General features: G+C 45.4%; 1 protein-coding gene across 5 annotated transcripts in view; it reads left to right on the top strand.

The window, feature by feature from the left end:
• Positions 1-22,725, top strand: part of cacna1c (calcium channel, voltage-dependent, L type, alpha 1C subunit) — a 1,113,964-nt gene that overhangs the window by 742,918 nt on the left and 348,321 nt on the right. For all 5 annotated transcript variants that reach the window (XM_068050762.1, XM_068050758.1, XM_068050759.1 and 2 more), the window contains 2 exons: positions 3,706-3,931; positions 4,815-5,022. In XM_068050762.1, coding sequence (XP_067906863.1) covers positions 3,706-3,931; positions 4,815-5,022 — 434 coding nt within the window. The remainder of the gene's footprint in view (positions 1-3,705; positions 3,932-4,814; positions 5,023-22,725) is intronic.

Here is a 22,725-nt window from a genome sequence, read left to right as displayed (position 1 = left end):
CTCGACCTTGCTGCTCCCCCCCCAGCCACTCCCCTGGCTGATTCTGCCTTGCTTCGCACCACCCCATCCTTGGGCCACTCGCACCCTGCTTCCCCGTCCCCCCTGTCCAGTCGCTAGCTCTAGGTCTCGCCACTTCCCTCTTCTCGGCCACTCGCTCTGTCACCCCTTGCGGCCTGTCTTGCTTCTTCGGGTGGCACATGGTGACTGATCAAACGTGGGAGCAAGTGGCTGAGAGGAGGGAAGCGGCGTGGCCCAGAGCTAGCAGCTGGGGGGAAGCGGGGAGCGAGCAAGTGACCGGAGAGTGGGGTGGTGCAAGCGGGGAACAATCGGCCAAGAAAGTGGGGGGCAGCAGCGAGGTCTGGAACGAGCGGCTGGGGGTGGAAGGTGCAGGAAGCGGCCGGTGCGGAGGAGGGGGAGAAAGCGAATTGCCAAGGGGGAGAGCGGCCAGTGGGGCAGGAGTTAGTAGCTACATTCAGGTGAAATCAGTCCTGCTCAGTCATATAAACGAATCACCATAACGAAATGGCAGCACATTTTGTACTGTGCCTGATTTTCTTTTCCATCGATTAGGGTGCCAATTCACTATCTTCCAATGGAAATTCAATCATAAAATTCCTTTTGTATTTAATAGGATTACTGTAATATTAAATGGATCTGAGGATTACAGTTAGTATCCTATAACTACATAGCATATTTCTGGGCTTCCATCCAACTTAATGTAAGGTTAGTTTGCTAGAATGATCTAGCCATAAGCATTTCCTGTGATAAATTGAGCAGCGCCATCTTTAATCCTGGCAGCTGCCTGAACGTCGCAAACACTAACGTTCCAGTTGAAGAGCCTGCATTTGCGCATGTACAAGTACTGTGCCACCTAGTGGTTGCGTTGTCAGCCTAAAACCAAAGGGTATATAGTATGTGGGGTTTGGCGATTCGGCTGGTTTCTCGCTGAATTCGGTGGTCCTGAGGCTTTTAGTTTGAAGAGGTAGATGACTGGTTCAATGGGTCTCTTGGCGACAGCAATGCAGATGATTTCTGATGGAAGCCGGAGTATGCAAAGGTGTCAGTCAACAGGCAGGATTTGAAAGCTTTCAAGCAACAGGAGGAAGCGGCAACACACCTGGGAGCTGGTTGTGGCCAAGGAAGATAATCAGAAGGCAGCATCGAAGAGGAAAGGCTCAGAGAGGCCCTCATGCACACAGTTGCCATCGTGTGAGCAGAGCTTCTGGACTGTAAGTGCTGGGGCAATTGGGGGATAATGAGCTAGGTATCATGGGGCAAAGAAGGGGGGCCCGGGAAACCTTGACAGTTGAACTGACAGCAAGTAAGGCCAGACCTGGCAATGCGAATGACTACTCAGACATAGGGACCAGTAGTGATGATGTACAGCATCTGCAGCAGCAGATGCATACACCTGGGCATGAAGAGCACAGAGGAAAGGAACAAGGGGCAGGAAGGCACCTAAAGCAATACCATTAGTACAGGCTGTACCACCAAGGAATAAGCTACCTCGATATGTCAGAGCATCAGTGCCGGAGGAGGCTTTGCTTATCCCGGGCAGATGGTTTTTGACCTGTATGCCCTCGTAGAGGATCACCTTGAACCTTGCAGGTCTCATAGGCATGTCCTGCCAGTAGCCGTCAAAGTCACAGTGGCCTTGAACCTCTTTGCCTCTTGCTCATTCCAAGGCTCAGGAGTGGACCTTGGTGGCATTTATCAGATGGCAGCACATCATTGTATAAGGCAGGTTACTGATGCCCTGTTTGAGAGGGTAGGGGAGTACATCGGGTTTGCAACAGATGGAGCAATGCAGGTGCTGGGGATCCTTGATTGCACCCATGTGGCCATCAAGGCACCTAGTGAAGAGCCAGGGAGATTCAATAGGAAGGAATTGCAACCCCTAAATGCTCAGCTAGTCTGCAACCACAACAAACATTTCCTGCCGGTGTGCACACTATCCTGACAGCTGCCATGGTGCCTCCATCCTCCAGCAATCACAGGCGCCACAGCTCTTCACGGCAGCAGCAAGAATCCATGAATGGCTGCTAGGTGAAAAGGGATATCCATTGAAGAGATGATTTTTGAGATCTTTGCATAACCCTGCAACAAAGGCTCAGAGGCACCACAACCGATGCCATCCGGTCACAAGGACAACCATCAAGCAAGCCATCAGCCTTTTGAAGATGCAGTTCTGGTGCTGGTCCACTGTTCTCTCTCTCCTCCATCCGTGGATGAAATGGCCAGCACCATGATGTCTGCCTTTTGCCCTTTAAGTCAGGCCCAGTCTATGTTAGTCCAGCCTCCTCCCTGTGCCCGCTGCCACTAATTGGACAGCAATCTCGACCTCTGGCCAATTAGTAGTCTTTTCTTCTGAAATCGCGATACGCATTTATTACCGACGCAGTGTGGGGTGAGATACCCGGAAGTTCTCCCAACATCGGAGTCCCGACCCAGAATGAAAATCCAGCTCCTGGAGTCTGCACATGTGCTGTTAAATGCGCAAATCCAGAAGTTGCTGTCAGTGATTCAACACTTCAGCGTAAGGTGCACTGTTGAAATCGCCCCAGACCGCAATCAAGTAGAAATTATTGAACGAAGCTGATGGCAGATAATCATAGCCTCGATGCTGTGGTGCCTGCTTGTGAGAGGACACTAGTCCTTTACACTATTAGTATCGCTGTAAAAACACTTGAAAAAGTTACACCTTGTTCATGAAGTGTAACTGGGTTTTTAATAGTGTATTACCGCCGAAACACTCACTGGCTCTGGAAAACTAATTTTATATTTATGCATTGTCAAATTTCTCCATTATGATGAATTTTATATTTTTAATTTTTGTTTTAAAGTTCATTGATGATATTTCAGCTTCTACCTTAATCCTATGTGTATAGGACTAAAGTAAAATTTTATTTTTTGGTGAAAAATTCAGTGCATTTTACTTTCTGGTTTTGCTGTCTGAGAGTACTTCAATGTGATTGGCTGCTTACCATGCATGATGGCACCACTGTTGCTGGATGCCTAGAGATCCTTTTGACTTGGCGCCAGATTTAACTGACATCAGGAAGGAGGACATCCACGACAGAGAATTGTTAGATCTTTGTGATCAACCTTCTTTGAGTTCAGTGGCGAGCACCTTTGTATCACTGCTGACTCCGAAATCCAGACCTCTGTGTTACAGCATTCCTCTGTTATCCTATAGTTTCTTTTTTCATTTTGATGTACATTAATTCCTGTTAAATTCTCAAAGTGTTTGCTTATTTTCTAAAATATTGCAATTTTCTCTGTAGCACACTGCATAAATACACTTTATGATATGTTACTAACCCCTTGATACCACAGGGAGGTCCCAGGTGCGGTTCTGGGTCTGTGCTGAATTATTTCACTTCTCATGTGATGCTGATGATTATGATGATACAATTTGTCTCTGTGTCCCTGCGCTAAAATAAGGAAAATCAGTCAGGGTTATCACTCATGATTACTGGTAGGTGTCTGTTTAGGTGAGGGCAGGACTAGGTTAAGTTCCAATACCCATCATGTTTAATAGTTGGTCTAGACTCATGCAATAATGGCTTCATGATCAAGGTACCTGAAAGACTGCCATCATCTATGCAGCCATAAGTCATTGCTTGTAGAATAGAAAGGAGAAACGGGAAAGAAAATTGTGGAAGGGAGCAATTTTTTTTAAAACTTGTTTTTTTTATTTTGTAGACACTGCAAACAAAGTCCTTTTGGCACTTTTCACTGGTGAAATGCTGCTTAAGATGTACAGTCTTGGACTTCAAGCTTATTTTGTATCACTCTTTAACCGTTTTGACTGTTTCATTGTCTGTGGGGGAATCCTTGAGACTATTTTAGTGGAGACCAAGATTATGTCCCCACTTGGCATTTCAGTGCTTCGCTGTGTGCGACTTCTGAGGATATTTAAAATTACAAGGTAATTTTTTTTTCACTTTTTGATATGTATATTTTTTATTAAACAAAGTGTATGCACACCTGTCAGAGTGAGAATGCAATATAAAGGAATCAAATGGATTGACCTGATCATTTATGAATGCTGTAGTAGTGAATAATTCAACACCATTCATTGGATATAAATCATAATGTATTCTGTACAACACAAATTGAAAATTAATCTGGCAAAACATTAGGTAAAATTAATAGAGGTAACCAAAATAGGTTTAGTGGTGCATTATAATTATTTGTAATTTTGCACATTTGATCAGGAATGGACAGAAATCAAGCAACATGAGTGTTCAATAATGTATTATTGTGAAATATAGAATTTCTATGGGTTTAAAATATCTATATTTTGAACAGATTAATCAAACTCTCAAAGCAAGTGTAGTTGCATTAATTAGAGAGGGACTTAATGCAAAGCATGTTATAAGAAGAAAGTTTGGAATTGCATTGTCATGTGTGGCATAAATATTTGGAAACTATATAAATGGAGTACAAAATAATAAATCTGTTAATTAATTTCCAAAAGGAACTCATTTTTATTTTAAATATGTGGTAATATAGGGATTGGATGGTGGTGTGGAAAGAAAGCATTGTCCTTTTATTTGTGATTAAGTTTGAATGCAACTCAAACTGGTTGAGAGAACAGTTTCACCCTTTCATGAGAGAACTGAGTGGTGCAGTGGGTGACTGACTGTCCTTTTCAAATCTAGCTATACACTTGAAAAAGTAATTAAATATTTAGATAAAACAAAAGACGCATGTCAAAACCAGTCTGGAAGAATCAGTATAATTAAATACTTGAGAATAATCAGTCCTGAAATTTTGAATAAGTACATATTTTTTGTTTCTCTATTTAGATATTGGAATTCCTTGAGTAACCTGGTAGCTTCCCTTTTGAATTCAGTTCGGTCAATTGCTTCTTTGTTGCTGCTCCTCTTCCTTTTTATCATCATTTTTTCTCTCCTGGGTATGCAACTCTTTGGAGGAAAGTTCAATTTTGATGAGATGGAAACAAAACGGAGTACATTTGATAACTTTCCTCAGTCCCTTCTCACTGTCTTCCAGGTATGTAATGGCTACTTTTACACTATATATGTTGTCAAAGCACTGAACCTGCTCGCAGCCTGGTTTTGTTCATTAGGAGTTCATTCTTAACCCCACAATGCTTATGAATTGTTAAATCCCAATGCCTAATGGCTTATATTTCTATGAAATCCTCTTTATTTATGTTTCCTTTGTTCTAAAGGCAAAGTTCCTTATATGGTTACACTCAGTGACTTGCTTATCTTTCAGGATTGTAAATTAGTTAACTAAAATGCCAATAATTTAGATGCTCCCAATTTACCATCACAGCTTCAGCTCGAAGGAGGCAATACCCCCAACACAGGGTCTGCAGATACAGGGTGCACTTCCTCAACATGATGGAGCAACAGTGCCTCAGGATTCTCAGGCTTTTGCAGCAGGTCATTGCTGACATCTGCAGCCTCGTGGAAGAAGACCTCCTTCCAAGAGGACCAGGTGGGCATACATTGCTAGTTACCATCAAGGTCACTACAGCACTGAACTTCTTTGCCTTAGGCTCCTTCCAGGAATCTGCTGGTGACACCTTCAGGATTTCTCAATCTGCTGCCCATAAGTGCATCTCCCAGGTCACTGATACCTTGTTTTCCAAGGCCGGCACTTGTGCAATTTGCCACAGATGAGGCTAGTCAAACAGAGGGTTGTTGGCTTTGCTGCAGAGGTTGACTTCCCACAGGTGCAGGCAAGCATTAACTGCACACGTGACAATCAAGGCACCCTCAGCTCAACCAGGAGTCCCAATCACAAGGGATTCCACTCCCTCAATGTTTAAATAGTTTGTGATCATGCACATCTGCACTAGATATCCAGGGAGTTACCATTATTTATTCATTATGTGGCAGTCACATCTCCTGCAGCTTTTCAATCCTCCACAGAGCCTTAGTGACTGTCTCCTGGGGGACAAGGGTCTGAAGACCTGGCTTCTGACTCCTGTAAGGAGCCCTACCAGTGAACCAGAGGAAAAATACAATGAGCCACCTCAGCACTAAGGCAACAATAGAACAAGCTGTTGGGTTATTCAAGATGCGCTTCAAGTGCCTCGACAGATCTGGAGTCACCCTTCAGTATGCCCCAGAACGTTTGTGATCTGCTGTGCCCTTCACAACATCATGCAGCAGAGAGGAATGGAGTTGCAGGGAGAGGAAGGTTCAGAGCAATCGGCATCCTGCTCCTCTGAGGAGTCAGATGTGGCCATGCAGCTGCAGCTGCTCACCTAGCTGCCAGAGAAGCCCACGACAGACTCATCTAAGCACACTTTACTTACTGTGTGTGCTTGAAGCCATCTAACTGTGCCATCAGAAACCCTGTGCACCCTCAGACACAATTCATGACAACAGTCAATAAACCAACTATTACATTTTCACCCTTTTCTCCTTATAAAAGCTGATCATACCATTCACCTGAAGGCTACTGTCCAGGGTGAATGGGGGGGGGGGGGGGGGGTGCAACAAAGTAGAGGCCAGGAGAAAGAGGAGTTCAAATAAAGTGTTTCATTCATTGAAATAAGCATCAGCATTTCACCATTAACATTGTTATACACATCCAAGTGAATCCCCTTGTGCAAATATTAAGTCTTTTTTCATCCACTTCCTCTTACTCCAACATGGTGCAACCCCTGTAGCTTCAGCAGATCTGGAGGCAGGTTGCTTGTTATCCTGCGCTGACAGATGAGATGCCAATGGCGGACGTGAGGGCGCAGCCAAAAATTGCCCATGTGCAGGGGCAGACAGTCATTGGGACTGGAGGCACCATGTGAGGCTTTGTCTGAAAGGGTGGGGCCAGGAATGAGAAGTGGAAGCACCTTGAGAGGAGTCCCCACTGCCTTGTGCCCTTTCTCCATCTTCTCTCTCATGGCTCACCTGCACTTCCTTGCTAGCCAAGAGCTGGAGAGCACTTGGCTGTATATCAGTGAGGCATTGAACCACCAAGGCGAGGCTCCATCCTGTATGAAGTGGCAGTCAGAGTGCTTAGGCCATTGGTCTGGTCCAGCATGCACTCAGTGGCCTACCGCATCTGATTCTCCACGCAGTTGGCCACTCTTTTCATGGAGGTGGACATCAGCGCAAATGCCTGAGACATCATGGCACTCATGCTAGAGATGAACTCCTTCAATCTCTCTCCAAGTATGCGCACAGCCTCTGGAAATGCTGACAGAAGCACACACATTTCCCATTGCTGCTTCACAAACTCCCTTTTCATGGATAACCCCTGAGGCTCAGCATCTGTGTCCAGCTGAGAGGAGCTTGGAGGGTCCTGTGCCCTCCAATGGGGACTCTCCACTGGTGTTTCTGGTTCCAGCACCCACTCCTGTTCACACGTGATGTGCTCCTCACCATGTGACAACCTAGCTATTTCTACTCCAGTACCAACCAAGGTGAGTCTATCTGCACTGGTTGAGGGTGCACAAGTCATGTGACAGTGCATCCTCAGAATGCTCACCCTCCTGAGGACTCTGTCTGGTCCCTCATCAGCTCCTCTGACATCCGTGAAGGGTCAGGGGGAGATCAAAGACATGAATTATTGCTGATATTGAGAAGGGGTACAAACTCAGCATAAGGCATATTATGACATCTCAGTTACTGGTGACATCAAATCAACATAAGTAACTGTTACGTGCCAAGTGACAGTTTAATACCTAATGCTGTCACCAGGTCTCTGAGCTACCCCCATCTCTCCGCCGACGCCGACACGCTGGCCTGAATTTAATGAGCCCACCGTCAGTCCTGACTGCAGGCTGGGATTGGGCGCCATTCCCATCCCTCATGTGGATGGCCACCCCATCGCGATCACGCAGCGGGTGGTCATTTTGCATAGTGAGCACCCAGGTCCCCCCCAATCACGTGGAGGCGGGATGGAAGTCACCGATTACAGCGTCAGATGACACTGGAGCAGGTGCTGGCGCCATATTTAAAAGCCTGTCAGCCCTGCATTCACGCCTGCCTTAGAGTCATTGTCAGCTTTGTGCAGCTGAAAACATTGCTGGACTGATTCCTGGACCCCCCCCCCCCCCAAACCCCACCAAGGACAGCACAGGATGGCCAAGACAAGACACAGGGTGGTCCCGTGGTTCAGTGATGCCTCGCTGCAGATTCTCCTCCAGGCTGCAAGGGAAAGGCGGGAGGTTCTCTTCCCCAGTGATGGCAAGAAGAAGTCCTCCTGCCTGACCAAGCAGCCTTGATGGAGGTTGCAGAGGAGGTCAGCAGCTATGGGGTCACCCACCGGAACTGGGTCCAGTGCTGAAAGAGAGTCAACGACCTCCTGCGTTCTGCCAAGGTGAGTGCTCCATACCACTCTCCTTTTCGGGGATTGCATGTGACTACATGGGAGGGTGTGCAACATGGGGAGGGTGACAGTACCACGGCAATGGCAGAGGGACTAGGCATTATCTCATCCTGACCGATGCACGGCTGCATCTCGGCCACAAGCTACCTTCCTTCATAGCTCACCCCCATTAATGCCCCTGTCAGTGTAAGATACATCAGATCCCCCAGTAGGGGGATGAGGGGCTGAGAGTATCAGAACTGTCATGTTAATCTCTCTGCCAATTTTTACTATCTCTATCCTTCCTCTTACAGGACAAGAGGGCACATAACAGGAGGGAGACAGCCCGGACTGGCGGAGGAGTTCCAGATTTGTGTCCTCTCACCCCAGCTGAGGAAGAGACCTTGGAATTGGCGGGGACCCAAAGCGGCCACACAATTTCGGATGGGGAGACTGGAGTCTCTGCGCGAGAGTGTGAGAATTGGCTTCAATTGACATACACATCGCTTTGAGACCCACATCACATATGGTTGATATGATGAGATCTCACAGCCTAACCCACACATGTTTGTGTTCTCTCATGCAGGTCAGTGTGTGCAGGAGACTGAACCTACACAGAGACAGCCATCAACTTCTGAGGGAGAAGACCACACCATCCCATGAATCTCCTGCATCTTCCACTGGTGCAGATACTTTCACTTCAGTGGGTACCCACTCAGCTTTAGAATCAGGGTCACAAGCACTGAGCGCACCACACACTTGCCTGAGCAGCTGGCTTAGGCGGAAACAGCCAAGGGCTTTAACAGTCAGAGGACTGTGGGTGGCCAGGCCCATGCTGAACCCTGGGGTGATGAGCCTGTGGTGTCGACAGCACAGGGCATGCTGGAGTTGCAGAGAGAGGTAAGACAATGTTTGGCAGAGATGCCAGAGGCTATACGCAGCCATGAGCGGACGATGGAGGAGTCCATCCATGCCACGAGTGCTGCCATGTCTCAGGCATGTGAGCACATGGCTTTCTCCATCAAGACGTTGGCGACCCTCATAGAGAGTCATATCCCACAGATGCACACAGATCTGCACACTTGACGCAGCTGTCGCAAGATGAGAGAAGGACCAGAAGCCTGGAGACTTCTCCCGCTCCTTGTCCTTCTCTGATGAGCAGAGAGGTTCAAGTGAGTCTTGAAAGGAAGGAGAGGCTGACCTCCACAGCCAGGGCTCCTTAAAGGTGCTCCAAGCGTGGACCTCAATTCCTCAGCCCCTCTGCCAGTGAACCCAGCTTCAGAGGCCGCAATGCCAGAGGAGAGTCCTACACCAGCTGAGGACACCCTCAGGCAGCTGGGGCCCTCCAGGCTTCAGGCAGCCAGAGGACGCCGCCAAAGTCATCACAGGCCAAGGGGCAGCCTGCCTCCAGCTCAGCTGCTGTCTCAGGGATCAAACCGCATAGCAGCACTCGCAAATGTATTAAGAAACCCACCTAGACACAAGGGTGTGGGAAATATGTAATGTTTTGATTAATTAAAAGTACTTTTGTGCAAATCATGAATGATCATTGTCTGAAATCCATTTTCCATTATGCCTTAATTGTGAGCTGCTGACTTCCCCCTTGGTGCAATGCCAATGTGACCACAGCTCTCATTAACATGTGTTCTCCCATGGGTACTAGCGCGCATCGCAGCTGGTCACAAGTCAGGGAACACAAATGGAAAGGACCCAACAGACTACATGTGCTAAGGTGAGTCATAATTAGAGTCTAAGTGGACATCAGGGTGGCCGGAAATGTTTGATTATGAGGTTGTCTCTTGCCTCCTTGGCACATTGCTCAATTGTCTGGCCTCCGGCGCAAGGTCTTCAGCATCCAGTACTGCTTGCTCCTCTTCTTCCTCTGCGTCCTCCTTGTCAGTGGAGAAGTGTCGTTCAGGCATCAGTCATGTAAGGCCTCCCCCCCTCACCAGTGCTAAAGTGTGCAGAGCACAGCAGATCACCACGATACACGAGACCCTCACTGGGGCATATTGCAGGGCACCATCAAATTGATTGAGGCAGTGCAATCTCATCTTCAGAAGCCCAATGTCCTGCTTGATGGTCCCTTGAATGGAGCCGTGGCAATTGTTGTACCTCTCCGCTGCTACATTGTGAGGATTCCTCACAGGCGTAAGAAGCTAAGTCTTCAACGGGTATGCTTTGGCCCAGCGAATGCATCCATCCCTGGAGGTGAGCAGGGGGCATGTAAAGCTGTGGCACATAGGACTGTCGAAGTATGTAGGCGTTGTGGCTGCTTCTTGACCAGCGGGTATGCACCTGCAGGAAACACTTCCGATGGTCGCAGACCAGTTGAACATTGATTGAATGGAAGCCCTTCCTGAAGGCGGCTGGTTGGTCCGTGGGAGCCTTGGTGGCCACGTGCGCGCAATCTATCATCCCTTGCATCTGTGGAAATCCAGTGATGGCCCCAAACCCAATGGCCCTCTTGGCCTGACTGTCAGGGTGGGTCCGGTAGCACACAGAGTCGCCGGCCCTCTTGAACAGGGCATTGGTCACCTCCTTGATTCAGCGGTGGGCAGCTGTTTGGGAGACCCAGACATGTCCCCAGTAGATCCCTGGAAAGAGCCGGGCGTGTAAAAGTTGAGTGCCACGGTGATCTTCAGGGCCACTGGCATAGGGTGACCCCCCCCCACCCCCCACAACTTGCAGCGCACACAATAATAATCCAATAACAATGTCCTCCTAAACTCACTGTTTCCTGATGCAGCAATGCCAATGGCTGCCTCCCCGTCGCAGCACTGAAGCCTCTCACCTTGGTGCTGCCAGGTTTTAACGGTTGTGAACCCGAAGGCACGTGACTGCTGTCCGCTGTCCATTGAATCAAGAGCAAACCATTAAATACAGGATAATGAGATATAAATGCATTAAAAACAATGGCTCAGCAACGTAAAATAGCTTCCCGTCGCGTCGGTATGGCAATGCCGCCTTGGCGCTTTCCTTTCACTGACAAAATCCAGAACGGATATCACGATGCCAGATTTCCGATCAGATTCTCCATTCCCTGCCCCCACCACGCCACCATTCCCGCTTTGAATGGCTGCATTAAATTCTGCCAATAGTGTGTGTGCCACCCTGCTGATTTGCAATGCAGTAAGGGTGGTGCTGGCTGCAGTCCCACCCTGGTTCTTTGCCTCTCCATGGAGCTGTATGCTCTCTTCCCCTACAATGAGAGAAAGCAGAGAGTTATGAATGTCAGAAGTGGAATGTGTGTTGAAAATGAAATGAGAACAGAGGAACATAGGAGCAGGAGTAGGCCATTCAGCCCTTCGAGCCTGCCCCACTATTCAATACGATCATGGCTGATCATCCACTTCAATGCCTTTTTCCCATACTATCCTCATATCCCCTTATGTCATTGGTTTCTAGAAATCTGTCAATCTCTGCTTTAAACATACTCAATGACTGAGCTTCCATGACCCTTTGGAGTAGAGAATTCCAAAGATTCACAGCTCTCTGAGTAAAGAAATTTCTTCTCATCCCTGTCCTAAGTGGCTTCCCCCTTATTTTGAAATTGTGCCCCCTGGTTCTAGACTCTCCAGCCAAGGGAAACATCTTACCTGCATCTACCCTGTCTATCCCTTTAAGTATTTTGTAGGTTTCAATGAGATCACCTCTCATTCTTCAAAACTCTAGAGAATACAGGCCCAGCTTTCCCAATCTCTCTTCATAGGACAGTCCTGCCATTCCAGGAACAAGTCTGGTGAACCTTCGTTGCACTCCCTCTATGGCAATAATATCCTTCCTAAGGTAAGAGGACAAAAGCTGCACACAGTACTCCACATGTGGTCTAACCAATGCTCATCCTAATTGAGGCAAGACTTTGCTACTCCAATAATAAAATCCTTTTGTGATAAAGGTTAAGGTACCATTAGCCTTCCAAATTGCTTGCTGCACCTGCATGTTAGCTCTTAGTGTCTTATTGACAAGATCACCCAGGTCCCTTTGTCCATCGATACTTTCTAATCTCGTACCATTTAAGAAATACTCTGCACATCTATTCCCCCTACCAAAGTGGATAATCTCACATTTTTCCACATTATATTCCATCTGCCATGTTCTTGCCCACTCACTAAGTCAATCCAAATCCCCTTGCAGCCAATTTGCATCTTCCTCACAACACACATTCCTACCTGGTTCTGTGTCATCCCCAAACTTGGAAATACTACATTTGGTCCCCACATCCAAATCATTGATATATATTGTGAACAGCTGGGGCCCAAGTACTGATCCTTGCGGTACTCCTCTAGTCACAGCCTGCCAATGCAAAAATAACCCTTTTATTCCTATTCTTTTTTCTGCCTGTTAACCAATCCTTAATCCATGCCAGTATATTACCTGCTATCCATGTACTTTAATTTTGCTAATCAACCTCCTGTGGGGACTTTATCAAAAGCCTTCTGAAAATCCAAGTATACCATGGCCACTGACTCCCCTTTATCAATTCTGTTGGTGACCTCCTCAAAAAACTCCAACATGTTTGTCAAACATATTTTCCCATTCATAAATCCATGTTGACTATGCCCAATCAAATCATTATTATCCAAGTATCCATTTATCACATCCTTTAGAATAGATTTGAGCATTTTCCCTACTATTGATGTAAGGCTAAGAGGTCTGTAGTTCCCAGTTTTCTCTCTCCCTCTCTTAAATAGTGGGGTGACATTTGCTACCTTCCAATCTGGAACTGTTCCACAATCCATTGAATTTTGGAAGATGATCACCAATGCATCCACTATATCCATAGCTACCTCTTTCAACACTCTGGGATGTAGAACATCAGGTACTGGGGACTTATCAACCTTCAGCCCATTAATTTCTACAATACAACCTTCTTACTAATATCCTTCAATTCGACATTTTCCCTGGTCCCTTGGATTTCTAATTCTGGGAGATTTATTTTATCTTGCTCAATGAAGACAGACACAAAGTAATAGAGTCATAGAGTGATACAGCACCGCAACAGGCCCTTTGGCCCAATGAGTCCACGCCAACCATCAGCCACCCATTTATACTAATCCTGCATTAATCCCAATTTTTCCTCTCACATCCCCTCAATTCTCCTACCATCTACATACACTAGGGGCAATTTTTTTACAATGGCCAATTTACCTATCAACCCACAAGTCTTTGGCATATGGGAGGAAACCGGAGCACCCAGAGGAAACCCACATGGTCACAGGGAGAACTTGCAAACTCTGCACAGGCAGTACCCAGAACCGAACCCAGGTTGCTGGAGCTGTGAGGCTGCAGTGCTAGCCACTGCACCATTTCTCAATTCATATAATTTTGGAGCAGGAGTAGGCCACTCGGCCCATCGAGCCTGCTCCGCCATTCAATAAGTTCATGGCTGAACTGATTACTCCACATTTCCACCTACCCCTGATAACCTTTCACCCCCTTGCTTATCAAGAATCTATCTACCTCTGCCTTAAAAATATTCAAAGACTCTGCTTCCACTGCCTTTTGAGGAAGAAAGTTCCAAAGACTCACGACCCTCAGGGAAAAAAATTCTCCTCATCTTTCTTAAATGGGTGATCCCTTATTTTTAAACAGTGATTCTCCCACAAGGGGAAACATCCTTTCCACATCCACCCTGTCAAGACCCCTCAAGATCTTATATGTTTCAATCATTGCCTGTTACTTTTCTAAATTCCAGTGGATACAAGCCTAGCCTGTCCAGTCTTTCCTCGCAAGACAGCCCGCCCATTCCAGGTGTTAATCTAATAAACCTTCTCTGAACAGCCTCCAACGCATTTACATCGTTCCTTAAATAAGGAGACCAATACTGTACACAGTACTCCAGATGTGGTCTCATCAATGCCCTGTATAGCTGAAGCATAACCTCCCTACTTTTGTATTCAATTCCCCTCGCGATAAACAGTAACATTCTGTTAGCTTTCCTAATTACGTGCTGTACCTGCATACTAGCCTTTTGCGATTCATGCACTACAACACCCAGATCCCTCTGCATCTCAGAGCTCTGCAAGCACTCACCATTTAGATAATATGCTTCTTTTTTATTCTTCCTGCCAAAGTGGACAATTTCACACTTTCCCACATTATGCTCCATTTGCCAGGGTTTTGCCTACTCACTTAACCTATCTATATCCTTTTGTAGCCCCCTTATGTCTTCTTCACAAGTTACTTACCTACCAATCTTTGTGTCATCGGTAAATTTAGCAACCATGTCTTCGCTCCCTTCATCCAAGTCATTTATATAAATTGTAAAAAGTTGTTGAGGCTGCAGCACTGATCCCTGTGTCACACCACTCGTTACATCTTGCCAACCTGAAAAAGACTCTTTATGTCTACTCTGGTTCCTGTTAGCTAGCCAATCTTCTATCTATACCAATATGTTACCCCTACACCATAAGCTTTTATTTTCTGCAATAACCTTTGATGTGGCACCTTATCAAATGCCTTCTGGAAATCTAAGTGCAATACATCCACCGGTTCCCCTTTATCCACAGCACATGTAACTCTCTCAAAGAACTCCAATAAATTGGTTAAACATGATTTCCCTTTCACAAAACTATGTTGACTGTGCCTGATTACCTTGAATTTTTTTAAATGCCCTGCTATAACAAGTCTTTAATAATAGCTTCTAACATTTTCCCAAAGACAGATGTTAAGCTAACGAACCTGTAGTTTCCTGATTTCTGTCTCCTTTTTTGAGGAGTTACGTTCGCTATTTTCCAATCTAACGGAACCTTCCCCGAATCTAGGGAATTTTGGAAAATTAAAACTAGCGCATTAACTATCTCACCAGCTACTTATTTTAATACCCTAGGATGAAGTCAATCAGCACCCAGGGACTTGTCAGCCCGCAGCTCCAACAATTTGTTCAGTACCCATTATAAATTCTCCTGACTCTGCCTGTAATAGACGCATATTTGTCTTAGCCAAAAGTTTCCTTTTTATGTACTTATCGAAGCTTTTACAGTCCATTTCTTTGTTTTTTGCTGGTTTACATTCATATTCTATTCTCCCTTTCTTTAACAGTTTCTTGGTCCTCCTTTGCTGTATTCTAAAATCCTCCCAATCCTCAGGTTTACGACTATTTCTGGCAACTTTATAGGCTTTTTCTTTTAATCTTATACTATCCTTACCTTCCTTTATTTTCCACGGTTGACTGCTTTTACCTTTGGGGTGTTTGTGCCTTGAAGGAATGTATAGTTGCTGTAAACTATGTAATAATTCTTTAAAGACTATACATTGCCTATGCACTGTCATGCCTTTGAATGTATTTTCCCAATCCACCTCAACCAATTGGTCCCTCATATCTTCATAATTTCCTTTGTTCAAATTTAACACCCTGGCTTCAGATTGAACTACTTCACTTTCAAACATAATGTAAAGTTTTATCATATTGTGGTTACTCATCCCTAAAGGTTCTTTTACAACAAGATTATTAATTAGCCCTTTCTCATTACATAATACTAGATCTAAAATAGCCTGTTCTTTAGTCAGTTCCTCAACATACTGCTCTAGAAAACCATCTCTAATACTCCAGAAACTCATCCTCAACAGCATCAGTGCTCATTAAGTTTACCCAGCGTATATGCAGATTGAAGTCACCCATGATTACTGCATTACCCATGCTATATACTTCTCTAATCTCCTGATTAACAGCATGCGCCACCCTACCACTACTGTTTGGTGGCCTATAAACAACGCCGACCAATGTTTGCTGCCCCTTGCTATTTTTAGCTCCACCCAAACAGATTCCACATTTTGTTCTTCTGATTGGAGATACTCCCTTACTAATAACTGATCCCATCCCTTATTATCAGTGCAACACCACCACCTTTTCTTTTTTGCCTGTCCTTCCTAAATGTCGACTATCCTTGAATATTCAGTTCCCAGTTTTGGTCACCCTGTAGCTACGTTTCTGTAATGGCAATTAGATCATACTCATTTACCCATATTTGTGCCTTTAAACCATTGAGAATGCTGTGTGCATTCAGGTAGAGTGCCCTTAACATTGTCTTTTTGACATTATTCTGCATTCTAAGCCTAGTTGATGCTCGTCTTTGTTTTGCCTGCCTTTTAATTTCACTTGCTACTTTTCTACTTCCTGTTACCTGCTTTACTTCCAATTTGAGCTACCCCTCAGGTTCCCATCCCCCTGACAAGCTAGTTGAAACTCTCCCCAACACACTAGAAAATCTCCCTGCGAGGATATTAGTCCCAGTCCTGTTGTGGTGTAACCCGTCCATCTTGTACAGGCCCCACCTGCCCCAGAACTGGCCTCAATAAAGAAATAAGAAATTTACAAAGGTTAGGTGAATGGACCAAAATGTGGCAGATGGAGTTTAACGTGGATAAGTGTGAGGTTATCCATTTTGGTCAGAAGAATAGAAAGGCAAATTATTCTCTAAATGGAGAGAAACTTCAGAGTGCTTCAGTGCAGAGGGATCTGGGTGTCCTCATGCATGATTTGCTGAAAACTAGTATGCAAATACAGCAGGTAATAAGGAAGGCAAATGGAATTTTGGTATTTATTGTGAAAGGAGTAGAGTATAAAAGTAGGGAAGTGTTGCTGCAACTGTACAAGGCATTAGTGAGACCGCACCTGGAGTATTGCGTACAGTTTTGGTCCCTTTACTTGAGGAGGGATGTAGTTGCATTGAAGGCAGTTCAGAGGAGGTTCACTAGATTGATTCCGGAGATGAGGGGTCTGTCTTATGAAGAGAGATTGAGCAGTTTAGGCCTTTACTCTCGAGTTTAAAAGAATGAGAGGAGATCTAATTGAGGTATATAAGATTATTAAGGGGTTTGACAAAGTAGACATAGAGAGGACGTTTCCTCTTGTGGGGCAATCTAGAACAAGAGGTCATAGTTTTAGGATAAGGGGTAGCAAATTTAAAACAGAGATGAGGAGAAATTACTTCTCTCAAAGGGTCGTGAGTCTGTGGAATTCACTACCCCAGAGTGCGGTGGATGCCGGGACATTGAGTAAATTTAAGGAGGAGATAGACAAATTTTTAATTAGTAATGGGTTGAAGGGTTATGGAGAACGGGCAGGAAAGTGGAGTTGAGGCCGAGATGAGATCATCCATGATCATATTGAATGGCAACGCAGGCTCAAGCGGCTGAATTGCCTACTCCTGCTCCTAGTTCTTATGTTCTTATGTTCAATGCCTCAGAAATCTGAAGCCCTCCCTCCTACACCAATTCTCCAGCCACATGTTCAATCGATCAATCCTCCTATTCCCATGTTCACTAGCAGATGGCTCTGGGAGTAATCCTGAGATTACTGCTCTTGAGGTCCTGCTTTTTAATTTCCTCCCTAACTCCCGAAAATTTGCTTTCAGGAACTCATCCTTCTTCCTACCTATGTCATTAGTACCAATGTGGACTACAACCTCTGGCTGTTCACCCTCCCCCAGAAGGATATCTTGCAGCTGCTCTGTCACATTCTTGAGCCTGGCACCAGGGAAGTAACACACCATCCTGGAGTCATGTTTACTGCCACAGAAATGCCTGTTGAATTCCCTCTCACAATTGCTCTTCTACTCTTCTTCCTCCCCTCCTGTTCAGCTGAGCCACCCATGGTGCTACGGACTTTGCTCTGGCTGCATTCCCCCGAGGAACCCTCACTCTCACCGGTATCCAAAATGGAAAACCGATTAGCAAGCAAGATAGACTCAGGGGACTCCAGCACTTCTTGCCTGGTTCTCCAAGACTGCCTGGCAGTCACCCATTCCATGCTCCTAACCTGTGGTGTGACCACCTCCCTAAATATGCTATCCACATAGCCCTCAGCCTCATGGATGCACAACAGTGACTCCAGCTGCCGCTCGAGTTCCGAAACCCGGAGCTCAAGCTTCTGCAGCCGGTGTCACTTCCTGCAGATGTTTTCATCTGGGACACATGGTGCGTCCATGACTTCCCACATACTGCAGGATGTACATTCCACTTGGCCGAGCTGACCTGCCTATTGTAACTTTAAAAACTATTTGTTACAATTAGAATAAGTAGAATAACTTACCTGTTACTCACCAATCAGCTTCTTCCCCTGTACCAAAGTAAGAGCCAGCTATTGGAGGCTGAAAAAAGGTCAAAAAAGAAAGGAAGGAGCACCTCCCTTACTGAACTGCTTCACTCACCAAACTCCCACTTTACACTCTGTGCACTCAAAGCAGCACGGTGCAGACAAAGCATCACTGAGGAAGCCCTGCTTTTATACTTTCTGAAAAACAACTGATTCAAGCTTTGGAAAAACAGTTTGAACAAAAAGAACAAAGAACAAAGATAATTACAGCACAGGAACAGGCCCTTCGGCCCTCCAAGCCTGCGCCGATCCAGATCCTCTCTCTAAACATGTTGCCTATTTTCTAAGGTTCTGTATCTCTTTTCTTCCTGCCCATTCATGTATCTGTCTAGATACATCTTAAAAGACTCCATCGTGCCCGCATCTACCACCTCCGCTGGCAATGCGTTCCAGGTGCCCACCACCCTCTGCGTAAAGAACTTTCCACGCATATCCCCCCTAAACTTTTCCCCTTTCACTTTGAACTCGTGTCCTCTAGTAATTGAAACCCCCACTCTGGGAAAAAGCCTCTTGCTATCCACCCTGTCTATACCTCTCATGATTTTGTACACCTCAATCAGGTCCCCCCTCAACCTCCGTCTTTCTAATGAAAATAATCCTAATCTGCTCAACCTCTCTTCATAGCTAGCGCCCTCCATACCAGGCAACATCCTGGTGAACCTCCTCTGCACCCTCTCCAAAGCATCCACATCCTTTTGATAATGTGGCGACCAGAACTGTACGCAGTATTCCAAATGTGGCCGAACCAAAGTCCTATACAACTGTAACATGACCTGCCAACTCTTGTACTCAATGCCCCGTCCGATGAAGGAAAGCATGCCGTATGCCTTCTTGACCACTCTATTTACCTGCGTTGCCACCTTCAGGGAACAGTGGACCTGAACACCCAAATCTCTCTGGACATCAATTTTCCCCAGGACTTTTCCATTTACTGTATAGTTCACTCTTGAATTGGATCTTCCAAAATGCATCACCTCGCATTTGCCCTGATTGAACTCCATCTGCCATTTCTCTGCCCAACTCTCCAATCTATCTATATTCTGCTGTATTCTCTGACAGTCCCCTTCACTATCTGCTACTCCACCAATCTTAGTGTCGTCTGCAAATTTGCTAATCAGTCCACCTATACTTTCCTCCAAATCATTAATGTATATCACAAACAACAGTGGTCCCAGCACGGATCCCTGTGGAACACCACTGGTCACACGTCTCCATTTTGAAAAACTCCCTTCTACTGCTACTCTCTGTCTCCTGTTGCCCAGCCAGTTCTTTATCCATCTAGCTAGTACACCTTGGACCCCAAGCGCCTTCACTTTCTCCATCAGCCTGCCATGGGGAACCTTATCAAACGCCTTACTGAAGTCCATGTATATGACATCGACAGCCCTTCCCTCATCTAAGTACCTAAGTAACTAGCTGCAGCTGCTCGCAGAGAGCTTATATACCCCTGTTTTAAGGCTGGAATAAAACTTAACTTCTCTTAACTTAAGGAGTAATTTTTAGTTAATTGCTAAATGAAGAAAAAATTAGACTTTAGATAGAAGTTAACCCTTAAAAATCCCTCTCACCAGACTCACCAGCACTCAGTGCAGACCATTTGAGGAGAGTGAATGTGAGGGATTAGTGCAATAGGGCAATAGGATGAGGGTGAGTATGAGTGTTGGCTGTTCAGATGGAGATTTGAGGAGGTGCCTGGAGAGAAAGGAATGTGTGGAACTGCAAGGTGTGTCAGTCAGAGGTATAGTATGCAGGAGAATGCTATGGAAGTCAGAGAGTGATCGATGCCACCTGAAATTGGTATGACACACAACTTTCCTGATCTAACAAGGTCATTAAACCTTTCCTGATACTAAATCCACAAACACACAAGTAATAGGAGCAAGCATAGACCCTATGGCCCATTGAGCCCTCTCCGCCATTCAATACGATCATGGCTGATCTTAGGCTTCTACCTCATTTTCCCGCCCTCTCGCCATATCCCTTGATTCCCTGAGAAACCAAAAGTCTGTCTCTCACAGCCTTAAATGGATTCAACGTTGGAGCATCCACAACCCTCTGGGGTAGAGAATTCCAAAGATTCATAACCCTTTGAGTGAAATAATTTCTCCTCATCTCAGTCCTAAATGATTGGCCCTTATCCTGAGACTGTGTCCCCGTGTTTTAGATTCCCCAACCAGCAAAAACAATCTCTCTACATCTAACTTATCCAGCCCCTTCAGAATCTTGTATGTTTCAATGAGATTGCCTCTCATTCTTCTAAACTCCAGAGAATATAGGCCCAAATAGGCCCTGGGCATCACACTCCTGCTGTTCACAGACTCTGCTACTTCCAGTCACATCTGCTTTGTTCGGATGGCTGGCATGTTCCTCCCATCCACAGGGAAGAGGACCGTCCTCCTTTCCCTCATCATCTCCAGCATGACACTAGAGAAGAGTCAGAGAACTGGGGGCAGCCTTCTCACGTCTTCCTTCCATTTTCTTGCTTTCAGTTTGTTTCAGAAGCAAGCTTTCCTGCAGCCATTCTGATCCTGTCAGGGTCCCTCTAAATACAGAGCCATCATTGACAGAGTCGTCATCACCAGCAACCCAGAAGCAGGATGCTAATGCGTGGCTGAGTTAAAGAACCACGGCAAACCCCACTTCAATTACAAATGTGTTCCCAGCTGGCTACCAGCCTCTCCAGTGCATGCAGGTCTATTCAGTTAAGCTTCCATCCACTGCATTACTCTGAGGATGCAGTCTCTTGTTTGTGTTTGCAGTAAAGCTGTTACTTCAGATGTGACACCACAATTTAGAGGTATAATGTCTAAATTCATAGGGATAGATTTTTAACTACACAGCAGCAGAACAGTGGAGGTCACCGGCCAGCCGCTCACTGGAGAATTGCAAATGGATACAACTGGAGGCAGGGGAAAATTAAGCCCACAATTCAAAGAAAGTATATGTTAAAAGTGATGTACGAAATACAGGAATTGAAAGCTTATGTGCCAACAATTTAGCTTGTGTTTGTCTCTGGTGTTTTGTGCTGGTCACATGATTTGCATTTTGCCCTCATTGTGTCAAGCTGTGCAAAGCCAGTGGTGACTTACAACGTTTTGTAGAGAGCTGCTTTCAGGTTCACAGTATTATATTTAGGAAACGGCTATAGCTGCGTTGAAGATAATCAGTATTCAGTTGCCCCTGCAAACCATTTGAATGATGATAGCTAATGGGTTAATCACACTGAAATTCACTTATAACCATTTCTTATTGTAATTGTTTTTTTTTCCATGTTTGTACTTCTAATTCTCCCTTTGTTTGAATAGTTTTTCATGTTTAGGTTTAAATCAACATTACTCATTATTTGCAGCTGAGAAAGTGAGTTGCTGAAAATTAGTGCTGATGCCTATCTGTAACCAGTCACTAAGATGTGTGCCTATCTTTTTCCTGTAAGAAAGTGTCTCATTCTGGCTGAGGTTACACTTATTGTATGAGGAATGGTGGGTGCAAAGTGTCACACATAGGTGTGCCGCATCACTGGGTTGGCTTAGCAATAGTAAAATTCAACTTTGGCAGGAGCCCAAAACAGACGATAGCGGATCAGTCAGCTATTATACAAACTGATCAATTTTCCTTTCAATTGACTTCAATGCAGACATTTTCTTTTTATCATGACAGAGGAATTGCATAGATTAGATTAGTTTAGAGATACAGCACTGAAACAGGTCCTTCGGCCCACCGAGTCTGTGCCGAACATCAACCACCCATTTATACTAATCCTACACTAATCCCATATTCCTACCAAACATCCCCACCTGTCCTTATATTTCCCTACCACCTACCTATACTAGTGACAATTTATAATGGCCAATTTACCTATCAACCTGCAAGTCTTTTGGCTTGTGGGAGGAAACCGGAGCACCCGGAGAAAACCCACGCAGACACAGGGAGAACTTGCAAACTCCACACAGGCAGTACCCGGAATCGAACCCGGGTCACTGGAGCTGTGAGGCTGCGGTGCTAACCACTGCACCACTGTGCCGCCCAGCTTGACAGGAAACCACAAAACTGAAGACTTTTTGATTCAGGACATAATTATTCATTGCCACATAGGGGTAATTTTTTTGTCTTCACTGCCTAGGCAGTAATCTGGCTGAGCAGTTTGCCCCACCCATTATTGAGCCGGCCCTATTTAAAATCAATGGAATGAAAATCAGGCAGTCTCTACAGCAAATGATAGTCTATCAGATCATGGCCCAGGCAATGAATGCAAACATATACACCATTAAAAATCACAAGAAGATATGAAGTTCTTAAACTTTTTATTTATGCATAATTACATTTGTATG

The sequence above is a fragment of the Heterodontus francisci genome, chromosome 18 (assembly GCF_036365525.1).
Source record: "Heterodontus francisci isolate sHetFra1 chromosome 18, sHetFra1.hap1, whole genome shotgun sequence".
NCBI classification, from domain to species: domain Eukaryota; kingdom Metazoa; phylum Chordata; class Chondrichthyes; order Heterodontiformes; family Heterodontidae; genus Heterodontus; species Heterodontus francisci.
Note: the sequence above shows the minus strand (reverse complement) of the source record. Positions and strands in the feature narration are given on the sequence as shown.